The sequence below is a fragment of the Eutrigla gurnardus genome, assembly GCF_963514095.1.
Source record: "Eutrigla gurnardus genome assembly, chromosome: 9".
NCBI classification, from domain to species: Eukaryota; Metazoa; Chordata; class Actinopteri; order Perciformes; family Triglidae; genus Eutrigla; species Eutrigla gurnardus.
In genome coordinates this window covers 8,615,725-8,638,448 of record NC_139923.1, presented here as the reverse complement: position 1 = coordinate 8,638,448, position 22,724 = coordinate 8,615,725, and the positions used below count along the sequence as shown (strand labels likewise).

Genomic DNA, 22,724 nt, shown 5'->3' with positions numbered 1-22,724 from the left:
TGGAAAAAAAAGATGAAGCTGTTCCACCGCTCCTGCGTATTAACTGAGTGTAGGGGGGTCTGGGGCTTGAGGAGGTGATTTTTGGTTGAGAAAAGTTGCTTAAAGTTACCGGGGCTATTGTTGATCATGTTGGAGTAGAACTGGGAGCGTGTGTCGCTGAGGGACTTGCTGTAGGCCCTCTGATGTTCCCGGTAGGCTAGCTTGTGAACCGCAAGCCCAGAGTTCTTGAAGGACACGGCCCATTCTTTTTAGCAAGCGTAGCTCACTGGTGTACCAGGGGGCTGAGTGTGTGAAGGTGACAGTTCCAGACTTGAGTGGGGCATGGCGGTCCAGGAGGGTGATGAGTGATGAATTGTAGAGATCCACAGATTCAGCGACTGAAGGGGGGTTGGCAGTGGAGAGATGTTGGACTGGGTTGATGTTTTTCAGGTTCCTGAAACTAATTTGTCTGCTGGGCTTATTGAGAGGGGACAGAGTGGGTAGCTCCATTGAGATGGCCTTGTGGTCGGACACACCCAGATCATGCACCAAGAGATTGCTGATGGAGGTGGAGTTAGAGATCACCAAATCAAGGGTGTGGCCTCTGGAGTGTGTTGGGACATTGATGTGTTGGGTGAGGTTGAGACTGTCAATGAGAAAGGGGGGTTGTTAATATGAATGTTGAAATCACCAAGTATAATGATTTTCCCGGGTGTTGTTCAGAGTGTGGTGAGGAGGTCATGTATTTTTGGGATGAAGGCTGGGTTTGGTTTGGGGGGGCGGTAAATCAGGAGAACTGTGATGGAAAGTGGTGGCTTGCATTTAAATGCAAGGCATTCAAATGAGGAGCGAACAGGCAGGGACAGGGGGGACAACTCAAAGTCTTCCCGGTGCACTACAGCAAGGCCACCACCACGGCCAGTGGTGCGGGCCTTGCTGAGGTATGTGTAGCTGGGGGGGCAGGCTTCATTAAGACTGGAGTAGACCTCTGGTTGTTGCCAGGTCTCAACTAAGCACATGAAGTGTATTTCTTCATTGATAATGTGGTCATGAATAAAATATGCCTTATTATTTAGGGATTGAGCATTTAACAGTTTTTAACAACAATGATTTTAACAGGGGAATCTGGGGTAGTGGTGGAGGAATGTCTCTGTAGGCTGTGATCCACTCCACATTTTCTATCCAGTTTAGAATTAATGCATTAGTGCATCAATGCGGCTCTGAAACATGATCCGATCTGTCGCACCATTGCTGCTGGCAACCCAAACACAAACTTGCCAAGATGTCTCTACACGATGGAACTCCACATACTCAATACTGAAGTGCCTCCTGGAACAGAGGTGGCCAGTTACAGCTGACCCTGACAGGTCACCTGAATGTTAAGAACATGATCAGAGCCATCAACATGTATTGTCATTGATTATATTCCCCGAAGGTATAATAACCTCGCCAAAGGAAGAAATAGACGCAGGGCCAAACCACTGATACCAAAGCAAGAAAGCTCCTCACAATGCATAGAGGGTTTTACAAAAAGCCAAGCACTCTGAGATTGTACACTAAACGGAAGGAGGGAGGTCGAGAGATAGTGAGCGTCTGAGCCACTATCCAGGATGAAACAACCAAGATCCAGGAGTATTTCAGGAAGATGGCCCCAGATGATGACCTGCTAAGTAAATATCTCAGACAGCAGAAACCTGATGATGCAGAGGAGGGGGAACAATCATGATAGGACAAACCCGTTAACGGCATGTACCGCCAACAGATAAAAGATGTGGCTGATATGGAGAAATCATACCAGTCGCTAGAAAGGCTTATCTGAAAGACAGCACAGAAACACTATTAACAGGGTCAATAGAGGCCGTAGTAATACACCAGACTGGACCCCAGGTGCAGGATGTTCAAAGATGCCCCTGAGACAGCACATAACAGCAGGGGGTAAGATGCAGGCAGGTACAGCATACATGGAGCGCCATAACCAAGTAGCTGTTATAGTGTGCAGGAACATCTGTGCTGAGTATTATGGGCTGGAAGTCCCAAAGTCAAAATGGAAGACACCTCCAAAGGTGTTTGAGAATGACCAAGCCAAAGTCCTGTAGGTTGCCGGTAGTGATGTGTAGCTATCCCAATCTATCCCCGTAACGCAACCTCATCCCACTTGGATTATATGGCTAATATCCCTAACCCGATGCCGTATTCAGCCAAAGACAAAGAGCTTTGTTGGAGTGAGGAGGCTGGGGAAGCAGCCTCCATACCCTGTACCTGGTGATCAAATGTTTTACGCATCTTACGCAGTTATGAATAACAAAGAGGAGATCCCCTCTCCCAAATCCCACTAAGCGGCATTATCATTTAACAATCCCAAATTAAACTGTGCTTTAGACTTATCGGCGGAATACGTGTCTGATTGCTGCTGAAATATTATTCAACTGGTTTGTAATATCCACTATAAATGCAAGGTCCTGCAGCCATTCTGCATTACATCACTCCTTGTCTGTGTGACTTGATCAATTCTTAATGACTTGCAATACAAAGTTGTACAAAAAAATATGCCCTACTATGGATTTTTTTATACTTTGCAAAGTCATGCAGTGGGCTGGTTTTGACTGACAGCGGACTGACAATTTAAAATAATGTTAAATTGGTTACCATGTTTGGTTCAGTTGGTAAAGTTTAAAGGTTTGTCATTAAATTCTGTCTAGGAGCAAAAGTTTCAATGGTGTTTAAGGCATTGTTGAGAGAGTTGGATATTAACAATGGGAAGCCAAGGCCAAAACAATGATTGGGAGCCCAAAACAGCAATTTACTGCACTGTAATATACTCTTTGAATATGAATCTGGCGCTGCTGCTTGGCATTGCCTTCAGTGGAGGAGCTCACAACATTCAACTGTGGTTTGCTCACTTCCAAACTTAGCACATCCACAGGAAACGTTTTTAAATCCAACCCTACTTTCTTGCACAAGGGTCAACAGCTTCTCCTTTTGCCTGGAATGTTACACCGTCACAAGGGTCCACGGTTCATCAAAGCCTGGAAATTAAGCTCTGATCAATTATTTTCGATGCACATCTGCTCACATGTTTTATTAGTCACTGTCTACCATATCTATCTGATTGTTAGAAGTTTTCAGGATGGAAGTATTCCCACCTGTATGGTTTTATCACGTGAAACACTCACTACAACATTGTTGGGAACTGTGAGAGGCTGAAGGTACAAAGAAGCTTTTCAGAGCCAGTAGTACCATGTCAAATCTCTTCAGACACTTGCTGCACCGACTCTCAGCGGGAACTGTGTGAAACAAAAACCCGTCTCTGAACTGCTCTCTACAAGCAAGTGGGAACCTGTCAGCAAAGGAGAAACTTAACCTGAGTATGTCTTATGTGTAAAAACCATCAAGGATTTACAACAGGAGTTCTAATTCTTACAGAATCAATGCCATGTTTACGGGGGCTTTTATAAACAGACATGATTAACTATTTTGCATGTGAGCAGAATCATTGTAGTGTGAAATACTATTTACTGTTGCAAAGGAGCCTTTTTTGTGTTGACTGTGTAGGTGGCTATGTGAAGAAAGTGATAAATAAGGAAATAAAAAGGATGGCTGTTCTGGGAAGAACATCGACCGGCTTTGATGTTTGCAAAGTTGGCTGAAAGTTTCAGCCTCACACCAGGCAGCCATTCTAAAATGAGCAATCGCAAATCTCCTTTTGACAACAGTTCCAGCTCTCTATGGTGCAACGACATGAGTTTAAGTGGCGGACCATACAAACATGGAGTTGTTTACTTTCTTCATTCAGGTTCCCTTCAACGCAAAAAAACACAATGTTTCTTTTCAGCAAGTTCTGACTTTCCTGAGATCAACATAGGACGAACATAAATTTAAACATAAAAGGCTAGAAAAGAAAAGAATTTAACCTTAACCTTTAACCTTATTTCTATCGCCATATACACCCAAAGACTTCTGCATTTTATCAACCCTCAGCTTTGTGTTGCCGTGTGGTTAAAGGGCAATCCTCTACCCACTAGAGGGACAAGGGTTGTATGCAATTTTGCACATATTATAATTTACGATATTTCTCTCTTGCAATGTGGTGATATATTGCCTTCCTGAGTTCATATGTCAATGCTTAGTGTGACCTATTATATAAACATCCAAGCAAAAGGATAATAAAACCTTTCATGAAACATGTGCCCTAACAGCGCTAACACAACATTTAACACATTGTATGGTAGTAAATAAGAAATTAGCATTTGTGAATATTAAGAACATTCTCGATTAGATTACAGGTATGCTGTTTGAAATTAATCTGTCCATTATAAATTGTGATGATGGGAACGGTCTCGGTTTAGCCAAAGAGCTTAGTGTTTATGTTGTTTAGTTTGGAATTCATTCTCAATAGACCCATTTACAATTTCTTAACAATGCTGTAGATGGTTGTGCATGCAGTTTAGCAACGGAAGTAAGATAAGATACAGTTTTACAGCAGCAAAGAGGAGAGTGCAACAACAAGAGGCAAAACAGACCAAACATGAACAAGTAACAGTAAAGATACAATAAACGAGTCGGCATTTCAAAATAAATATAAGCATATAACCTGAAACCGACTGAGTGGTTGAATTCACATTATTTCATTATGTGAAATAAGATATATAAAATGTTGATATTGGAAAGTGTACATTTATATTGTTATTGCACATGATCAAATGAGTAAATTAGTGAGTGAATAATGAGTCAGGTTGTGGTTTATTGGGTGCAGTGTTTATTGTAGTGTCTGGCTGCATCAAGAGAAAGGTCTTGTTTACATCTGTGCCTGTCAGAGAAGGAGCTGCCCAGTGTTGTCAAAGTGTCCCGCATGTGGTGGGAAAGGTCCTCCAGCAGGGACACTGCTAGCATGGCAGGCCAAACTTATACTTTGTAAAGATATGGAAGGGTATTGAGTACCAAAGATCGTCAATGCAAATGTGGCATGGTTAAAATTTACAAATATTAAAATAGCTACAGAATTATATAAATAAAATGTTTAAAAGTGTTGCTGACAACGCCACCTAGGTTAAAAAGAGCCTACTCTAGTAAAAACACAGGTTCTTTTAATCAGGGTTGAGCAGAGTTAAAACCACGATTGGGTTTAAAGTTTAAAAGATTTATTACAAAAAGACAATTTAAAATGGTGAACCCAGCCCAAAGTCTTCCCGATGTCCCACAGTCCCTTAGTCCGTCCTCCACCGGTCCAAGCGTCCGAAGAGGCCCTCAGTTGCTTCCGACACACATATATGGGGGCAAAAGAACAGGGGTAGTTAGAGGGGGCTAAAATGCGTCGGGTCAGACAGGAATGCCCAGAGTCTAAAAATTCCTTATAAAAAGCCAACCAGTGTTTTAAAATAGACAAGAGGGGTACTTATCCGGGAGAGGGGTGCGTCGTGACATACACCCCTCTACGATCCCACGGTGCTTCCCCTCTACTCTGGCCGGTGGAAACCCTTTCCGCCTCGTCGTAGCCCACGCTCCCTCCGTCCTCCCTGCTCTCTCCCCGGTCCGTTGCCGTCTTCTATTTTTCTGTGCCCGTCGTAGCCCACGTCCTCTCCGTCCTTCCTGCCTTTTCCCCGGTCCGTTGCCGTCTCCGTTGCCCCGTGTCTTCCCCGCGCCGCCTCCTGACAAAAGACCTTATACCTGCTTGCTTTAAAGGAGTCATCACCTGGTTTTATACGTATCCAGCCCCCCTTGGATCGCTTTGGATCAATTCGTAAAACTTATTAGAAAAAAAAAAAAAAATTTTAATCAAACATTGAGCTTGTTCTGACCCTTTTTCGTACCGCGATTTTATCACGCGAGATTACGCGCGAGGTTTTGACTGGTCCGGATGTGCATTGTATAATATGTAATGAGGCGCGCGTTGATTCGCCGCAGGAAGGACAGAGCCGGGGGGGCTTGCCTGCATGCAGACTCCAAAACATAATGGCGGCGCTTCGGCGATTTCAGGTAGCGGACGGGGCGGGGTTGGGTGGTGAAAGAGGGGTGGGCTTATGCAAGTAGCCGCCACGGTGACGTCACCGAAGGCGCAGAATCAAAATCTCGTGCTTTAGGAATGCACACCCTTGTGTGCTATTCCTGTTCGGAAAAAGAGCAGAAGCGAAAAAACGGCGCCACTTTCAAACTCCAGCCTTTCAGGCAAGTTTCAACTGAGGTCAAACACAGATATGCATGTTTTAACAAGAGAAATTGCGATTTCCAGGTGATGACTCCTTTAACCACCTGCGGCTTGTTGCGCTTGATTAGCTCGTCCGTTTAAAAACAATCACCGCAAACCACAAAAACTAAAACATGCAATAAAACCGATAAAATCACAACACTCCACCCAAAATAAGCACACTAAAAACTGACCCCGTCACACAAACAAAACAAAAAAACATTGACAAGTGTTGACCAACTTCCAGATATGTATGCTGAGCTCTAAGTGAACGGGTAGAAATCATTAGCAAGTGGCCAAATATGACCCCATCGTTTTGGGGAAGAACATTGCGTGTAACATTGCACCAGTGAGAAAGTCCAACGAGTCGCTAGATGCTTCTAACTCTGTTATCTGTGGTCACGTACCAAGCCTCTAATATCATGTACAAGAGATTTGAGTTCATTGGATCGTAAAATGGGCGCTACAAACATAATTTAGTTGTCAGTCCAGTGATAGTCATACGATCATGATTCCGTAGAACATCAACTCGACTTTTTGATTTTGAGCTGCTGTTAACAGTTTCAATGTTTGAAGCTTGCTCAGGTGCCAATATCGTATTGATGTCGTCAGCTGTAAAAGGCTCGATGAGATAAATGAGAATAATGTGTTTGACATGGTTTTGGAGCAAATCTAATTATCCTCTTGTAAAAAAAAAAACAGCTTTAAGAAAGGCAACATCCGACTGAGTGGGCGGAAATAAAAATATATCCAAATTTCTAAATTGAATATCAGGGTTAGTTTCTCACAGAAAAGGATTTCACACATTTTATGGATTTCTGAATATTCCGCCTTTTCAAACTTGCATCATAAGGAAGGTAAGCTGCTATTGCAATTCACGCTCATGTGTACAATTATAAGCTTCTGTTTAAGTCAGTCTGGGCAAAGTGAGTTCAAATTCCTCACATCTGTGACGTGAGCTTATGATTCCTTACATCAAATGTACATTTTCAAACTAGCGAGCTAAGAAAAGCATCAGCCCTCAGCTGCTCTTAGCCCAGCGGAACGTTTTCTCAATGACTGCCACTCACATGACAACATGCCGTGAAGTAGGAGTGAATTGATTTCGTGGCTTCCCGTTTGGCATGCGGGACGGTGATCTTAAACATAGTGGTAATAGCGTGTATGCAGTGCATACTGTTTGTTTTCACATTCCCACAGCACGTCCAATTCCCGAGCATGCATGGAAAAGAAGTGCTTTTCAGGTCAAATGAGGTTTCAACTGTGAAATTTCAAATATTGTAATAATAGATTCAAGGTGGTTAATGGTTCAATGGTTGTAATGGGAGGAGATAAGACCCGGGCTCCAGACTGTCTCACTGAAATTGATGAGTATATCCTGCAAAATTGTTAATCATGAGTGCAGAGAGTGCATAACATATTGGTTTTAAATTATTGGTAAGACTTGAAACAATGGATTTTGATGATTTTTAAACAAATTATGAGAATTTAAATTATTATTAAGTAATCTTAAAAAACTCTTATTAATAGTGTTGTGAATTAGCCTGTATTCAAGTCAAACTACCTTTATTGGTACTAGCATTATAGCATATAGTATTATTTATATAGACAGTCAACCTTTTCCTGTTTGTGTCGACACAAAATACAGAAAAGGCAATTTAACACAACCTTCCTTTAAATTAGAAACTCAAGGTCATTGTTCTCTCAGTGTCTTTGTGCTACACACAGAAGATCCAATCAATATTGTTCACATTAAGACACACATTTCAAATCAGTAGAAAATAAATGATTGTTTTTATCCTCAATTGAATATCACAGCAGCAAAACTGCATTTGTTTGTGTGGTGAAAGTGCATCTAAGGACACAGAAGATGAGTCACGATAGTGTTGGGTCCTCAGGGTTTGTGTCTATGAAACAGACTGTCCTCCTCGAGAAAACGACCACATAGGTCGTGTGTCAAGCACCGAATTACGACCATATGTTACGTTTCAAAATAGCGCGCCCTCTAGCGGTCAAGTAAATATCGACACTCCGGTGTCTCAGACGATCGCCCCCCGTCAATCATCGGCAGAGACCCCCCCCACACGTCGACCTAAACCTACCCCCCCCCGCGCGTGCGCGGACGATTGCCCCTCGTCAATCATCGGCAGAGACCCCCTCCACACGTCGACCTAACCCTAACCTTAACCACTACTATCGTTGCGGAAGAATCTCCGCAATACGCTCCCAGAGGTCGTATTTGAGGACGTGACACACGACCTATTTGGTCGTATGAGTTGGAGGGCTTGTTGCTATGAAACAATTCATAGATGCAGATTGAATTGTTTCTGAACATTCAGATTGGAGCGTCCTCTGTGTGGAAACACGCACCTCCACAGGGGGTCTTTCCCCCTCCCCCTCTGCCTGCAGACCTGTGTCACTGAAAGTGACCTTTGAACTACAGATTCCATTCTGATTGGTCAACTGCAGTGGAAGTTGGTATCCTACCAAGCAGACCAAGTTGGGATCTTTCTCTTTCTACTGAGATGTTGACCTGACCACAGGTCTCATCTCCTCTTTCTACTGGGACCTAGACCTGAACAGAGGTCTCCTCTTTCTCCTGGGATTTGGACCACAGGCCTCAAGTCCCCACGCAGCGCCCTCAAAACAACCAACAAGGCTGGTGAAGCCTGCTCCTGCAACAAAGACAAGAATTCCTAGTTGAGACGCATCTCACTAGAAATTCCTCCATCCACAACTTCAAGGACGGCAACTTTCCTCACAGGAACCTGAAGACAGCAACCTTTCTTCAGAGGAACAACCAACCCTTCTTCAAGGACTGGTAACAATCTGGGCATAGCTTAGGACAGAAACTGAATGTGATGACATTCATGTTTCAAAGTGATTTTCTATTTGATGTATTGTTGAGTTAAGTGCAGGCTCGGATTGACAATCTGTACGATCGAGCAAATGTCCGGTGTTACAGTCCACATGTGGGCCGGCCCGGTGGATTTTTTTTTTATTATTATTGTTTTCAACTGTGAAATTTTGATGTGCTCTGCGGCCCATGAATTGTCTTTCAGCTTATCATGTATAAATACAGTTGCATCCACTTCGCTTGGGAGGGGGTGATGTACAGGCCAATATAGCCAACCTTATGGTCTCTTCATGACAAGTTCAATGCGTGTTTACGATCGCGCCCCCTGCTCATCTCTCAAGTGGATCCGTCCATGCAGCCGCTAGGTGTATGGGGTAATAATGTCGTAATAGCCAGTCTGCTATGTTGCAGGAATAAACAGAGAACGGTGCAAATTATGGATGATAGAGGCTCCAAAAAGAGGAAGGGGGTAGCGGAGAAGATCAGAGAAGACAAAAACCCAAAAAGTATTACAGGCTGATGCAGATCCTGGGGAAATGCCAGGGCCGAAATTTTGTTCCCAGTTTGACCCTGGTTAAGTGTGTATCCTTAGTTCAGTCGTTAGTGATCTAGAACAGGAAGTTTGCATACTCACTAATCCAATCCAACGACTCTACATATATTACACTATACACATATATAGAAACCTGTTCTCCAGGCAGGAGCACACAGCCTCCCACAAAGAACCCCCCCACTCCACATGGCTGACTGGTCGACACCCACATCTAACACATACAACAAACACACACACATACACACACACTTTTATAGTATTTAGTTAGATAGGCAACTTGACGTGTATATATATTTGTTTATTGTTAATAAACCCCTTTAAACATACTGCTTTGTTTATTAATGTTGTATAAGAATGAATGATATCAACCTCTTCTCTGCAAAGAATTCACAAATCCTTCAACTGTGTGTACTCATATGCTAATAGTTATTAATTATTGGCATTTGAGTACAAACCCCTTTATATTGAGACTGCGTACAGGTTCGGTTATCTTTTCCCTGATTTCAGGGTGGTGCCCCATTTGTTATTAATTATATGAATAATCCTATTAATATCAATAATTCTATTGATCTATCTATTAATATCAAAAATTATAGTGATATTAATAAGTATCTATTAATAACCGAATCTGCTCCTGCTAGTTCCCCAACAATAGAGAGACTTAGATAGGATTTTAGAGCATTTAACTATGAAAGAAACAGCCAATCACCTTAACATTTTTAATATGCGTGCCACTAAATACAAGCAGAACCTAAATATTATGCATTGCAGAAATCTGATATGATCTGTTTCAAATTATGGGTAATTCTTGTAGACCTGTGCTGCTGTGCATCAACAAAGCATTTTTAATTTGCATTCTGATTTAAGATTTTGGAAGAAAATATACATTTTTTTTAATATACTTAAATCATACTTCAGCCCTTATAGGAAAATGTCCCTTTGAAATAGAGATATCACTACCTTTTATATTTGCTTTTGCAGGATTATTAAATATTTATAATCAAACTGAGTATTTAAATTAATTAACTTTTAATACAAGCACTCTTGCCTCACAGCAAGAGGGTCCCGGGGTCGATTCCTGGGTTGGCCCCGGTTCCTTCTGTGTGGAGTTTGCATGTTCTCCCCGTGTAAGCGTGGGTTCTCTCCGGGTTCTCCGGCTTCCTCCCACAGTCCAAAGACATGCAGGATGGGGATAGGTTTATTGATGAATCTAAATGTCCCGTAGGTGTGAATGTGAGTGTGAATGGTTGTTTGTCTCTACATGTCGGCCCTGTGATAGACTGGCGACCTGTCCAGGGTGAACCCTGCCTTCGCCCAATGACAGCTGGGATCGGCTCCAGCCCCCCCACGACCCTAAATACAGGATAAGTGGTAGAAAATGGATGGATGGATAGATGGATATAACTTTTAATACATTATTATTAACTCACCTACCTAATTTTCACAAAACACTTTATTATATTTCATTTGTTGTTTGCAGAGGCGATGTTATCATCCAAAACTGAAGCAAATTTGTTTTGAAATCCACCTGGCTTACAGTACAAATTTAGGTAGGCCTATCCACATTATGACAGACCTCCTGTATTATATAAGAATTATTCGCTGTTTAACTTTATTTAGCTATTGGTATGTTAAGAAAAAGGTTTTCAAATATTTGTTTTATAATAGTTTATTTTTTTAATTTTTAATTGTTTTTATTTATAATTAATCATAATAAATATAATTTAACTTTATTGTTAAATAACTTTTCTTTAATGGTTAGTTATAAGCATCAATAACTTATAAGGTCCGTACTCCAAAAGGTTGTCAAACCATCATGCCTGCAGTAATTATATTATTATTTAATAAGTCATTAATATGGGGTTCAACAACAATTTAAACCTTTAAAAATATACAGAAATTATAGTGAATAAATAACAAAACAAGGTGGGGGGAAAGGAAAGATACAAGAAAATAGCCATGATAAAAGCAAGTGATATAAGTTTTAATATACAAATTGGACAGTATCATCTGTAGCAGAGGCTGAAGCAGATGACCCTTATGCAGCATCACTGTAGGATTTAGTTCCGCAGCAGAACACAATGATTGGTTAAGGATATAAACTGACACTAATGACAATGTCATCCCACCTAAACGTCAAGTATATTAGTGTGACACGTGATGGTGTCCCTTGTAGTTCAGGTGAACTACTGGACCCTAATAAAAATGCTGAAACAGCCAGGAATCAAGTCAAACATCAGGTGTTGATGCACTCAAACCCTCAACTTTAACTCTTATCCCCAAAATGTCTTAACAGCAAACTTTTTTATAAGACAAGACCTTGTTAATATGTGTGACAAGTTAAAGATTCATGTGACAAACGTGCTTGTCTCCTCATAGGAATCATCGTCACACAACAGCAGGCACATGACCATATTCAGAGCAACTAAATGCTACGTTGCCTTTGCAGCAGACCAGAAATGTTTCTGAGCCAGAGAGGAGATTACAACATAACTGAGCCGCTCTCTTTCTGACTGTGATACTCAGTTTCCCTGGCAACGTGAGGAGGTCATTCACATTGTCCTCTCAGGTCCGCGGCGGTCAGTCCGAGTCCTACTCCAACCGGCGTTGCTCTGTGTGGAGTCCACTTCGCTCCAGTCACAACTGTACATTAATTTAATCAGGATGCGTCTCACTACAGAGGAGAAAGTAGAACTGGGACTCAAGGAACAAGGGACAGTCAATCCTGCATTTGGGGTAAGTCTAGTGTCATTTTAGTTTTCTGTGCAGTTTGCCTCTGTGACACCAAAATCTCAGTGTCAAACACAGGGTTTGAGATAACTCACTCATGTACAAATGTTTTTATCACAAACGTGATCGGGAAGTGTTTTTATTATTATTATTTTGCTTTTACTTACAGAGCAAGAGAAAGATAAGTGCTTTCTTACATTACAGCACTAAGAGCTAAATGTAAGCCACTGTGGAATGTGAAATGACCAAAGTGTGAATGTGTTCCACAAAAGACGGGATATTTCAGTGGAATCGATTGCATGGTTTCAAAGAATGTAGCAAATATCAGCCTTGAGTGCAGTTGAGATGGATCAAAGAGCTCCGAGCTTAAATAAGAAAAGAAAACGAAGACCACGACGCAGGACACTGAATAGAGGACATTGTAGTGGGGACGTGGGGTTTTGTGTTGTATGGTGAGAAGGGTCGGCTGCATGGGGAGTGCAAGTGTACACAGCTGAGCTCCCAATGAAGTAAAGAATTTAGACAAATGGGAACACCAAACAAATAACGCAGCTTCGTCTGCAGATGGGCGAACACAACTGTCAACATCTGCAAAATAATACAGGCGAAAGCAACGAAGCCTAATTTATTATTATTATTATTATTATTATTATTATTATTATTGTATTGTGTTCTACCTGACACTCCCATACAAAGGCCCAACATGAGACTTGTGGCTTACAATGAATTCAGAGACGTCAGGATTTATACATGAACAAAATCAATCTGTCTGATTTTGACATCCAGATTAAGTCTTCATAATTCACCTATTAACGTATTTCACAATAACCGTTGGAACTTTGGGCCCTGCTTTTTTTTCTCCCTTTTTTAAATGAGTTGGATTCACACTTTAGTATGTTTTCCATACGGTGCTTCTAGATCTATGTCTATTTGGGGACAAAAGCACAGCAAATATATAGGATACACCATGGCATAATCATATCCCATGAAAGACTCATTATTATTACAGCTTGTTTCCATGTGAAGTGCCTTTTTAAGATTTTCTGTAGTGTTTTTGAACTGAAAAACTTGGCAACGCATGTAGCATTTGAGAAATCCCACTTCTTTAGGCTAACAATGGTAAGTAACCATAAAAAAGTGGAAGCAGATGAGGATACATGTTGAGATCAAACACTTTCAGCAAATACAGAAATTGTTTTGTTACTTTTTTTCTTTTCTTTGATGCTTTTATTTGATCATTTACAATTGTACACAGTTGACCTGATATTCACGGTCTTTTCTAGCAGGGTTTTGTTTAGGATTCACCAGAGCAAAGACATGGAATGGGAAAGCAAATGTGTTTTTTTGGCATTTTCCTTAGCGTTTGTACAAGTGAGCTTTTGTTTGTCAGTCCAGCGGAAGACAATTAAGGGTTTCAGGTATCGACACAGGATGGAAGCTCAACTCCAAACACAAAGGCTGGTTTCAGGTGAAACAAAACCTCCATCTCTGTGCTTGGCTTGCATCTCTTTTGGGTGGACTTCAGTGTTCTCTGGATACTGGACACCGTCATAGTACAGTAACTCTGACTCTTCATCTCCTCATAGCTAGTTGTTTTTAATGTTGTGATTCTGGACAGAAATGACACATCCGTAGACATGTGACACGTTTGTGAATAACTGTGGAGGAAGTAGTTATAGAACTATAAACATAAACTAAATTAATTAATAGAAAGTGATGCATTTATGGCCAGGAGTATGTTGTATAATACCAAACAGCAAAGCAAGCTTACAAAATGATGTCACTCCCAAAAAGTAATGGCAATTAGATAGCAGCATTTCAAACAAGGCAGATCGATATGTCTTACAGTGGATAGTATTTGGTGTCACTGACTAAAGGAAGAACTGTATGTATGTTTATAGCATGCACGTTTGTATGAGTGTGGAGATCAAACACAAACTCAGAGGCTCACAGAAAAAACAGCATTTTTGTTTGAATGCATTGAGAAGAAATGATTAGCATTTCTGATATTGTAGATATATCAGGATTTACATGGAACACGTAGAAGAGCGTGAGCCAGGTTGATGACATGCTTTTACAGGTAAAATGCAAGTTTGATATTCAATAATGTTCACTGTTATTGCTAACCCTAAACATTGACCAGTGTCAGGCTAAGTGCTGGAAAGTTGAGCAATGATTGGGTTGGGTTTGAATGTGGTTGTTTGAGGAGGAATTCCTGACAAGTTGCACTCCCTGACTGAAGAACAAACACTTCAGGTACAAGCTGCTAAGAACCAGTCGCATGGACCAATAATCAAGTGGTGTACTAAATATTCTGTTAGAGCTCCAGATCCGGCATTCAGAATACACAGATAGCTGATAGGCTCTTTCACATATGTACACCATATGGAGGCTTCCGTGTTAAATTGAGTTTCATAACCAGTAAAAGGTAACCTTCACTTTGAAAAATGGGGAAAACAAGATCATGTTTGAATGTTGAATTTAAGTGTAGTTTCAATTTTTTACCTTTAATCTCTATTAAAAATCTTCTTATGACATTACGTTTTGCAAAATCATATCATATATATATATATATGACCCTGTCGTTCAGTCAGTCGCTGTGAAAGTGAAACATTCGTCTTCCTGCTGTATCACAGCAACGGCGGATCACTGCTTTAGCATTCTTCAGTATGCTTTACACACGGACTAAAAGGGCTTCTTGAAAATCATCCATGCAGTTGGCAAACTGATTTGTTTTCCCACGCTCAATTTATCCGGCCATATCGTGACGCGGAAGGCACACACATCTCAGCACATGATGCTGTGCCCTAAATAATCACAGTGGCCAGCATCAGTGGCGATTAACCACACTCTCAGCGGTATCCGCTTCTGCCGGTCTACTGAGGTACTGGCACTACGCTCGAGCCATTATTATTATTCTTTATTAGGAAATGAACTGATGAATAAATTGAGTTTATTACGCTGTTGATGAATGTGCTGAGTCTGCTTGTAGCATTATTAATGGTTTCATAGTACAGTTAAGCCTGGAGAGAGATTGTGGTCTTGGTTTAGTATTGAAAAGGGAAACTGAGGCAACCAAAACAACAATCTTTGCATAACTCAAACCAAAGTTTTGTTGCCTCAACCCGGCCACCGACGGGTGATCTCCGGTCTCTGCTCGGCTGCCTCCAGTTTAAATCTCTTAAAGTGAATATTCAGGCCTCCACCTAGACTATTTAAGCTGTTAGTTGATCTTTTATATTTACTTGCATTGAATTACTCGTACCCATGGACTTTTACTCTAGTGTGATTTTTGAATACATCGTTTTTACATGTATTTTTCGTGTATTTTCCATGTTGGTTTACATTTTAGTTAATTCAAATCACACACAATTGTAATTAAATTATTGTCGTTTTCGTTGTCACGTGATTCAGTGTGCCAGCTATTCTACCAGGAACTACCACAGAAGGAGTTTTCTTTATAATCTTTGCCAGATGCTTTTATTTTGTTTGTTTTCTCAACCATACAAGTTGCAGATGTGAGCTAAATATGAAGGCCAAGCAAGGCGCCGGAAGTAGGGGGATGAGCATCAGGAGGAGGCCAAACAGGACCTGTCTTTGTGCTCCTACACAAATAAAATGTAGATGTAACAGCATTGGAAATGAAAATGAGACGCTATCATCATTTTAGGAACAGCGCCTCTCTTGTTCCAGATAAACCACAGAAAACAATGTCAAAGGTCGATTTAGGGACTCTTTCTTCAGTAGAAAGTAGTTGAATTTTAACATTTCAACGCAGAGGTGTGTTGGCAGACCAGTTAAGCAGGGACTCTGTTTCTGGAGAAAAAGTAATACAAAATATATTCTCAAACTTAGACAAATATAACCACAATGTGACTACATACAGCAAAAAGTTATTGTTAAAGTATGCTTGTTTTTTGTTATCGGGTAAACAATATGGCTCAAAATTCTTCACAGTACCGATTTGATACATATTTGTGGAATAAAATTTCTATAAGACATGACAGGGTATGAGATGTGAGTAAATTTGTTTCTAACTGTTTTCTTAAGAAGTTTAGTGTCCGTAAAATAACCGTCTACGTGGAAGACCAGAAGTGGTTGTTGATTTTGAGGTTTCTTTGACAAGGGGTAAAACAGAAACAGGAATGGCATTAGTCACAGACTTAAATGTCTTATGATTGTCAGTTACAGACGGATCATATTTGAAGCAGAAATCTTCATGTGACATGATGCAGCCATTTCTATCTAAGTGGGCTACTGACCATCCAATTATTGTTGTACAAACACTTGTCCTCCTAAATTCTTGAAAACTTGTTTAGAGATATAATAATAATAATAATAATAATAATAATAATAATAATAATAATAATAATAATAATAATAATGAATCATATTTATAGGAACCTTTCTGAATCATATGCTACTACCAAGTGTTATTGTCGCTTAATTAAGGATTTCAACCAATTCATTTTTTAAGGTTCCACTATTGAAATGAAATCACTGACTTGTAGGCCTCCATCTTTATATTCTTTGGCCATCTCATGCTCTTTCTCAAAATGTGATCAAAGTTAATCTGCTCTTTCTGATGCATCCCATCCACGTGCCCTCCTCTCCGGTGGTTACTGGACTGTGGGTATTTAACCACTAGGTGGAAGCAAATCACCACGTAATCACTGCAAGCAAACAACGGCTTCCACTATACCTGCTGGGAACTTTGTGAGGTGACAGGTGTGGTCCGCCTTTCCCGTGTGACGCCCAATAACAAGGTGTTCTCTCTCATTTTAAGTGCTGATGAAATGTTGGACTCACCCGAGTCACAGTGGGTTTCACAGCAGCAGCTGCAGCATGTGGTTTTGTTTCTGGTCCTGGGACCTGGGTGTGAAATGTGCTCAGATCCACTGGAGTCTGGCTTTTCATGTGTCTCGGCTCCAGTGTTTTAGGTAGCCAATGAGAGGGACAACCATAAAAAATACATGTCAATTGTGTCTGTTAAATAATTGGTAAAAGTAGCTTGTAAACATTTAATTAGTGTGAGTGGTGGCACGCACCTGGGAGGAAGTGCTGCCTGTGGTGAGGCCTACCACTCAGAATCACCTCTGAGCGCTCTCAAATTATACAAAGTTTGGCCTTTTCAAAGCCAACTGATGAGCTTACAGTGGTGTGATATAGCCGGCGGTGATGGAAGAGAAACTCACACTTCGCCAGGTTTTAAAAGCTGTTTGGAGGTGTGGGCTGCAATTTTTACAAAATCAGACATTGCTCAAAATAAAAGTCATGCACATGATAACTGTAGATGCAAGGTGGCATTAGAGTGCTTAAATCAGGATGTTTCTATATATACCATCTTTATACACCGTTGCCCATGAAGTTGGAATATTTTGTTTTCATACACAATCCTGTTTATTCCTGTTTAACTGCATCAGTAACAATCACAATTACCCAGGTGAAATTAATTCCTCATAACATTTGTTTGGTGCTATAAATGATCATTTGCAAATTAAACTTTATGGGCGACCCTGTACTTAAGATTTGATTAACCCTTTACCATCTGACATTGATAAAGGGGCAGACACACAATACAAAAACACACTAAACTACACAACAGCATGTAGCATGAACAAACAACACCACACTGATAGACTGAGGTTGCACATTCAGGCGTGTTTTTTAGGGGCCCTGTGGCTGCAGGGGTCAGGCTTCTCCTTCATCTGAGTGATGCAGGGTGAGGGGGTGAGTGACGTCTTGTTCTGGTGAGGTTGCGATGCGTGCAGGGGCATTATTGTTCAGTTCTGCCAGGTTGGGTGTGGGGAGAGCAGGTATCCTGTTGGTGATGTTACTATTAGTGACAGATCACATGTTAAAGAAGTACGATGGGTTGAGTAATGCTCTGGTACAACAGCAGGAGGAGACGGGCATTCATCTGTTGGCCTCCTCGAAGTGTGTCGCTGATGATATTTTTATGTTTTGTCTTAATCTTACAATAATCGTTAGTAAGTAAAAGTCCTGCTTTCAAAACGTCACTTGTACATTGAATACTTTCCTCTCAGTGGCTTACTCTGATGTTTCAGGATGAATATTAATGCTGCATGAATGCATTTAACTGCTGTTTTTAACTGCTTTGCTAGTGTAATCTGTCGAAACACAGCAACAGAAAGTGACGAGAAAATCGCTGGTCAACTGCATCGATGAGCGTCACTGGGGACGTCATGGGATGCATTTGTTAGGCCGGCAGGTCAAAACGATGTCACAGAACAATACCGTGATTTTTCCTATCTGTCTCCACTCTGGTATTCAAAAGCTCTTGTGAGGTACGGTACAATAGGCTAATAGAGCAAATGAAGTGACCGTAGACAACTGTTTAAGGTTAAGAAGGAAAATTTGCCTGGCAGCAATGGCATGGCACTTAAAATGGTGTGTCAGCCTTTATGTAACTGCAGGCTGCATGTCACCTCGTCTAATCTGTGTCTTCATCAGCATCTTCAACCGCTGAGCATTTTATAATGTTATGTGGTGTAATGATAACATACGGATTCAGCTCTCCTCATTATGGTTCGGGAGGAATTAACCTGACATTTTACTTTTCTACTCCCAGCTAATTATTAAGAAAAAAAGACAATGTTTTTTTTTTTTTATCTTTTTTTGTTAATGTATTTTTCTAGAATTTGACAAATTTGTCACGCCTTGTCCTTCCAATGTGATGTGTTACTCCCTAATGTCCCACCTGTTCCACCTTTAAACCCCCCTCTGACACTTCAAACAGTTCATTGGTACCAACCCGTTGGAATCTGTCCCACGAGGAATGTGTTAAGAGGGCAACTGACCACTTTGCACTTAAATACAGCTCATATTAGGCATTCCATAACACATTATCCATATAAATATATAATAGAAAAAATAGAACCCAGAAATCAGAAGTTCATGCTGCAAATTATATTTGACAAATGTGCATATTCACACTTCACACATACTCAAAAGTGTGTAGTACAAAAATCACAGGAAGCTGATCCGTCCCGTGTGGCCCTTTAAAGAGGGAGTTGACGACGGGCCCGGCCTCACATATATCAGGTGGCCGGATCGCTCCGCATAATATAAGTCATGCTTCACATCCTCCATCATGTCCATCCCTTTTCCCCCAAAGGATGCCAGAGAAAACAACATGAAAACATGAGAACAGTCCGTCACAAGGTCATAGACACCTTCCAATGAAATAGTCTCTAACCTATATGGAGTAAAATATGTAGTAGTGAGTTATGTTTAATTACTGTATAACTGTATAACTGTATTTTTTTAATTGTTTATGTAGCATTTTTACAGGACCATTGTTCATTCATATTTCAGTCGTACTCCTCAGTCAATCATCCCAGCAGCGGCCGTTTAAAAGGGCGTTACGATAATGTGTTTACTATCAGTCAGCAAATGACAAACTCAATCGAGCTCTGACTACTACAGAGGACTGCAAGGTAGCTCTTAGCAGCCCCCTGGTCAGTATTGACAGTTGCTTTTTGGGAGTCATTTTTGTCATTTTAATATTCTAATTTAATGGTCTGCCTCTGAAGAATGAGCGCTGCTAATCCGAGATGAACGAGCGGTGAACTGCAGCGAGCTGTGTTTGTCTTCTCCTTGATCTCACCAAAATCACTAAAATGGCAAAGAAAAACACAAGATCCTTTCAAGTAGAAGAAGTAGGAGTTACGTGGTAATCAGGGGGAATCTTCCAACAACAGAAACAGTTAATGTAAATCACATAATGTATCTTATTTATATCACCAACGAAACACATTTGTCATGAGAGCAGAATCTCCGGCGCTGTTAGGCGTCATAAATAAGGGCACAAAGGTTCTGTGAAGTTTCCATGCTTGTTAAACCTGAATACAGCTGAGAGGGTACACACGATCATCCAACGACATATGTTGTCTATTATACTGGTAGCTGCTGCATAAGGCTCTGGGACAGCTTGCATTTTATGAATGAAGATTGAATTGATTAAGTTAATTAATTTGGTTGAACTATTCCACAGATCTAGAGGACTTAAATGGACACATACATGGACAGATGCATCTTTATTTTGATACTTAACCTTGTCTTGAAAGGACAGTGTCTGGCTGTGGCGACACTGCAGTCATAAGCGGCTCTGGTTTAACCCTGATGATGTTTAACGTGACAGGGAAGTCCAAAGGCCGTCCGTCGTTATAACAGACCGGAGGCCTTGGAAGCAGTCCGGGTCACACAGCTAGAACAATACCATGTATAGTAATCCACGAGTCTCCCCGATGTCTCAAACCCAAAACAAAAGGAAAGTGGATTCATCTCAACAATCGGGTCACGTTTGCATCCTAACATTGTATAATTAGAGCGAGTGTTGGGGATTCTATAGTATCTCATTAACTCCTTTATTAAAAAAAATATGTTTGTTGTAATTTCCGAGATAATTATCTCGTCAATTCAGAAGAACAGAAAAGTTGTTTTTTTCCCCCAAGTGAATGCGATAAGCTTCCGTAGAAGCTATGTGGTTGGAAAGACACAGACACAGCTGGGTTGTGATCTGACACATCTGATCATAAAAGTCACGCTGGAAAGACGAGCTTAACAATAGCTTCCCGTGGTAATGTTGAACATATTTATAATAAAAATGTATGCCGACAAAATGATGTGAAAGATGCTTCAACCGCGTATAAAGAGATGCTGTGTTTCTTACCATCTGCAAATCAGAGCATTACACTGCCTTAAATAAAAAGAATGCAAATATATAAAACATTTTTTCCTTATTTTATACCCGTTAAACTGCAGAAATAGCTCTCTGTAACTACTGGGTTTCAAAGCATAGTTCTCTTATTTAGGTTTAAGTAACAAAAAAAAACAACAAAAAAACACATGGAGCTATAGGCCATAGAATATTTGTGTACGTCCCGCCCACTTTTTGGAATCACTGCTGCCTTTTCGTGGATTCCATGCAGTCAGATGTCAACGAGCAGCCACGCAGAGCAGCTGGGCGGCTCACAAACCGCCACCACAAGTGCGCTGTTTACCTGAATGCTGATTCTGGCGTTCTGTTCTCTGACTGTTAGCCGCCTCAACAGAATATCAATTAACAGAAATTGCATGCAAGCTTAAACAGATCCTGTGAATTAGTGCTTTTTACAAATATGGGACCTGACAGGGGGCCCAACTGCATTCTCTGGATATAATTACAAAATATTTCTTTCTCATGCTGAAAGTATCAAACCGCAGCCGAATCGGGGAATCTACTCTTTAAGAGTAAGAGTTTAGAGTTTAAGCAGACCCACCAGACACCCCTTCGTTAATCTGTCCCTTCTTCTCCTCAGCGGCTCCAGATTAGAGTGGAGGGTTTTCCACCCTCACTTTTCAAAGACAAAGTAAAACCAAAGCCATTATGGCTACGTGGACCCTGTGAACGTTTCTGGAATGCTCAGGGCAACAGTGAGTGGTGGGTTGAAGGTGAGAAAGAGAATGTGAGAAAAAAATGTCGGCCCGGGAGTTAGTGTGCAAACAAGTTTGGGTGGGACGGAACCAGAATTTGTGAAAAAGAAAATATTGTTCTTTTATTTCATGCTGACCTTGCATTCGCTCCGCTTTGTCTTTCTCTCCAAGGACAAAGACGGTGATGAACAGCCCCAGCTGGCGGTGGACATCGGGGAGGCTCACACCGAGGCCCTGGAGGAGACTGTGGACAAAGGTGGAGATCTGGTCTACTCCCTCAATGACCGGCCGCCCTGGTACCTCTGCATACTGCTGGGCTTCCAGGTAAACTCAGCTCATTGTTTGGTGTCTGAATAACGTGGCGAAAGAAAATCCTTTTTTAAAGCCGCATTTGTACTTTTAACAGAAAAATGCCTTGTTTGTCCACCTGATGTAAGTCCTCTAATCTGTTGCTGTGCATGTGAGTGCTATATGAAACGCTATGCAAATAAAATGTAACATTATTATTATCATTCATTATCCTTTTTATCTCTGTTTTGGATTGAGAAGTGCCAACATGGGCATGTAAACATCCGCCTGCTGCTGGAAACAAGGTTGATGATGAGAGTAATGAGACAACCAGCTAAATGAGATAAAAGAGGATAATAAAAGGCACATTAGTGTTGACGTGTGGTGATAATTCTTCACTGCAAACAACCCCACAGCTACTTTATGTTATTTAATTCAATGCTAAAATAAGGAATATTATATATTATGCATTTGGGTGAAAATGTGTTTATTTTGTTCATCTTAATGTGTGAGTTTATTTTTTCCCAAATTATCAAATAGCGGTGATGATTGTACAGTAATTTAGTCGAGTGTAGAAAAGAGGTAACAACTATTTGAAATAATGAAATCACCAGCCCCCACCCCCACCCTCAGGGATAAAGAAATGGGAGAAACAAACAAACAAAAACAAAATAAGGCCAAAAACAAAACAAAAATAT

At 40.9% G+C, this 22,724-nt stretch overlaps 2 protein-coding genes across 2 annotated transcripts in view; one reads left to right on the top strand and one right to left on the bottom strand.

Annotated features, from left to right (window-relative positions):
* The window catches only part of cav1 (caveolin 1), a 481,528-nt gene that overhangs the window by 284,623 nt on the left and 174,181 nt on the right, over nucleotides 1-22,724 (bottom strand). The window lies entirely within an intron of this gene.
* Nucleotides 12,108-22,724, top strand: part of LOC311018109 (solute carrier family 23 member 2) — a 33,532-nt gene continuing 22,915 nt past the window's right edge. Inside the window, exons 1-2 of the mRNA XM_084016887.1 lie at nucleotides 12,108-12,306; nucleotides 21,910-22,062. Of these exons, the coding sequence (XP_083873013.1) occupies nucleotides 12,235-12,306; nucleotides 21,910-22,062 (225 nt within the window). The 5' untranslated portion in view covers nucleotides 12,108-12,234. The remainder of the gene's footprint in view (nucleotides 12,307-21,909; nucleotides 22,063-22,724) is intronic.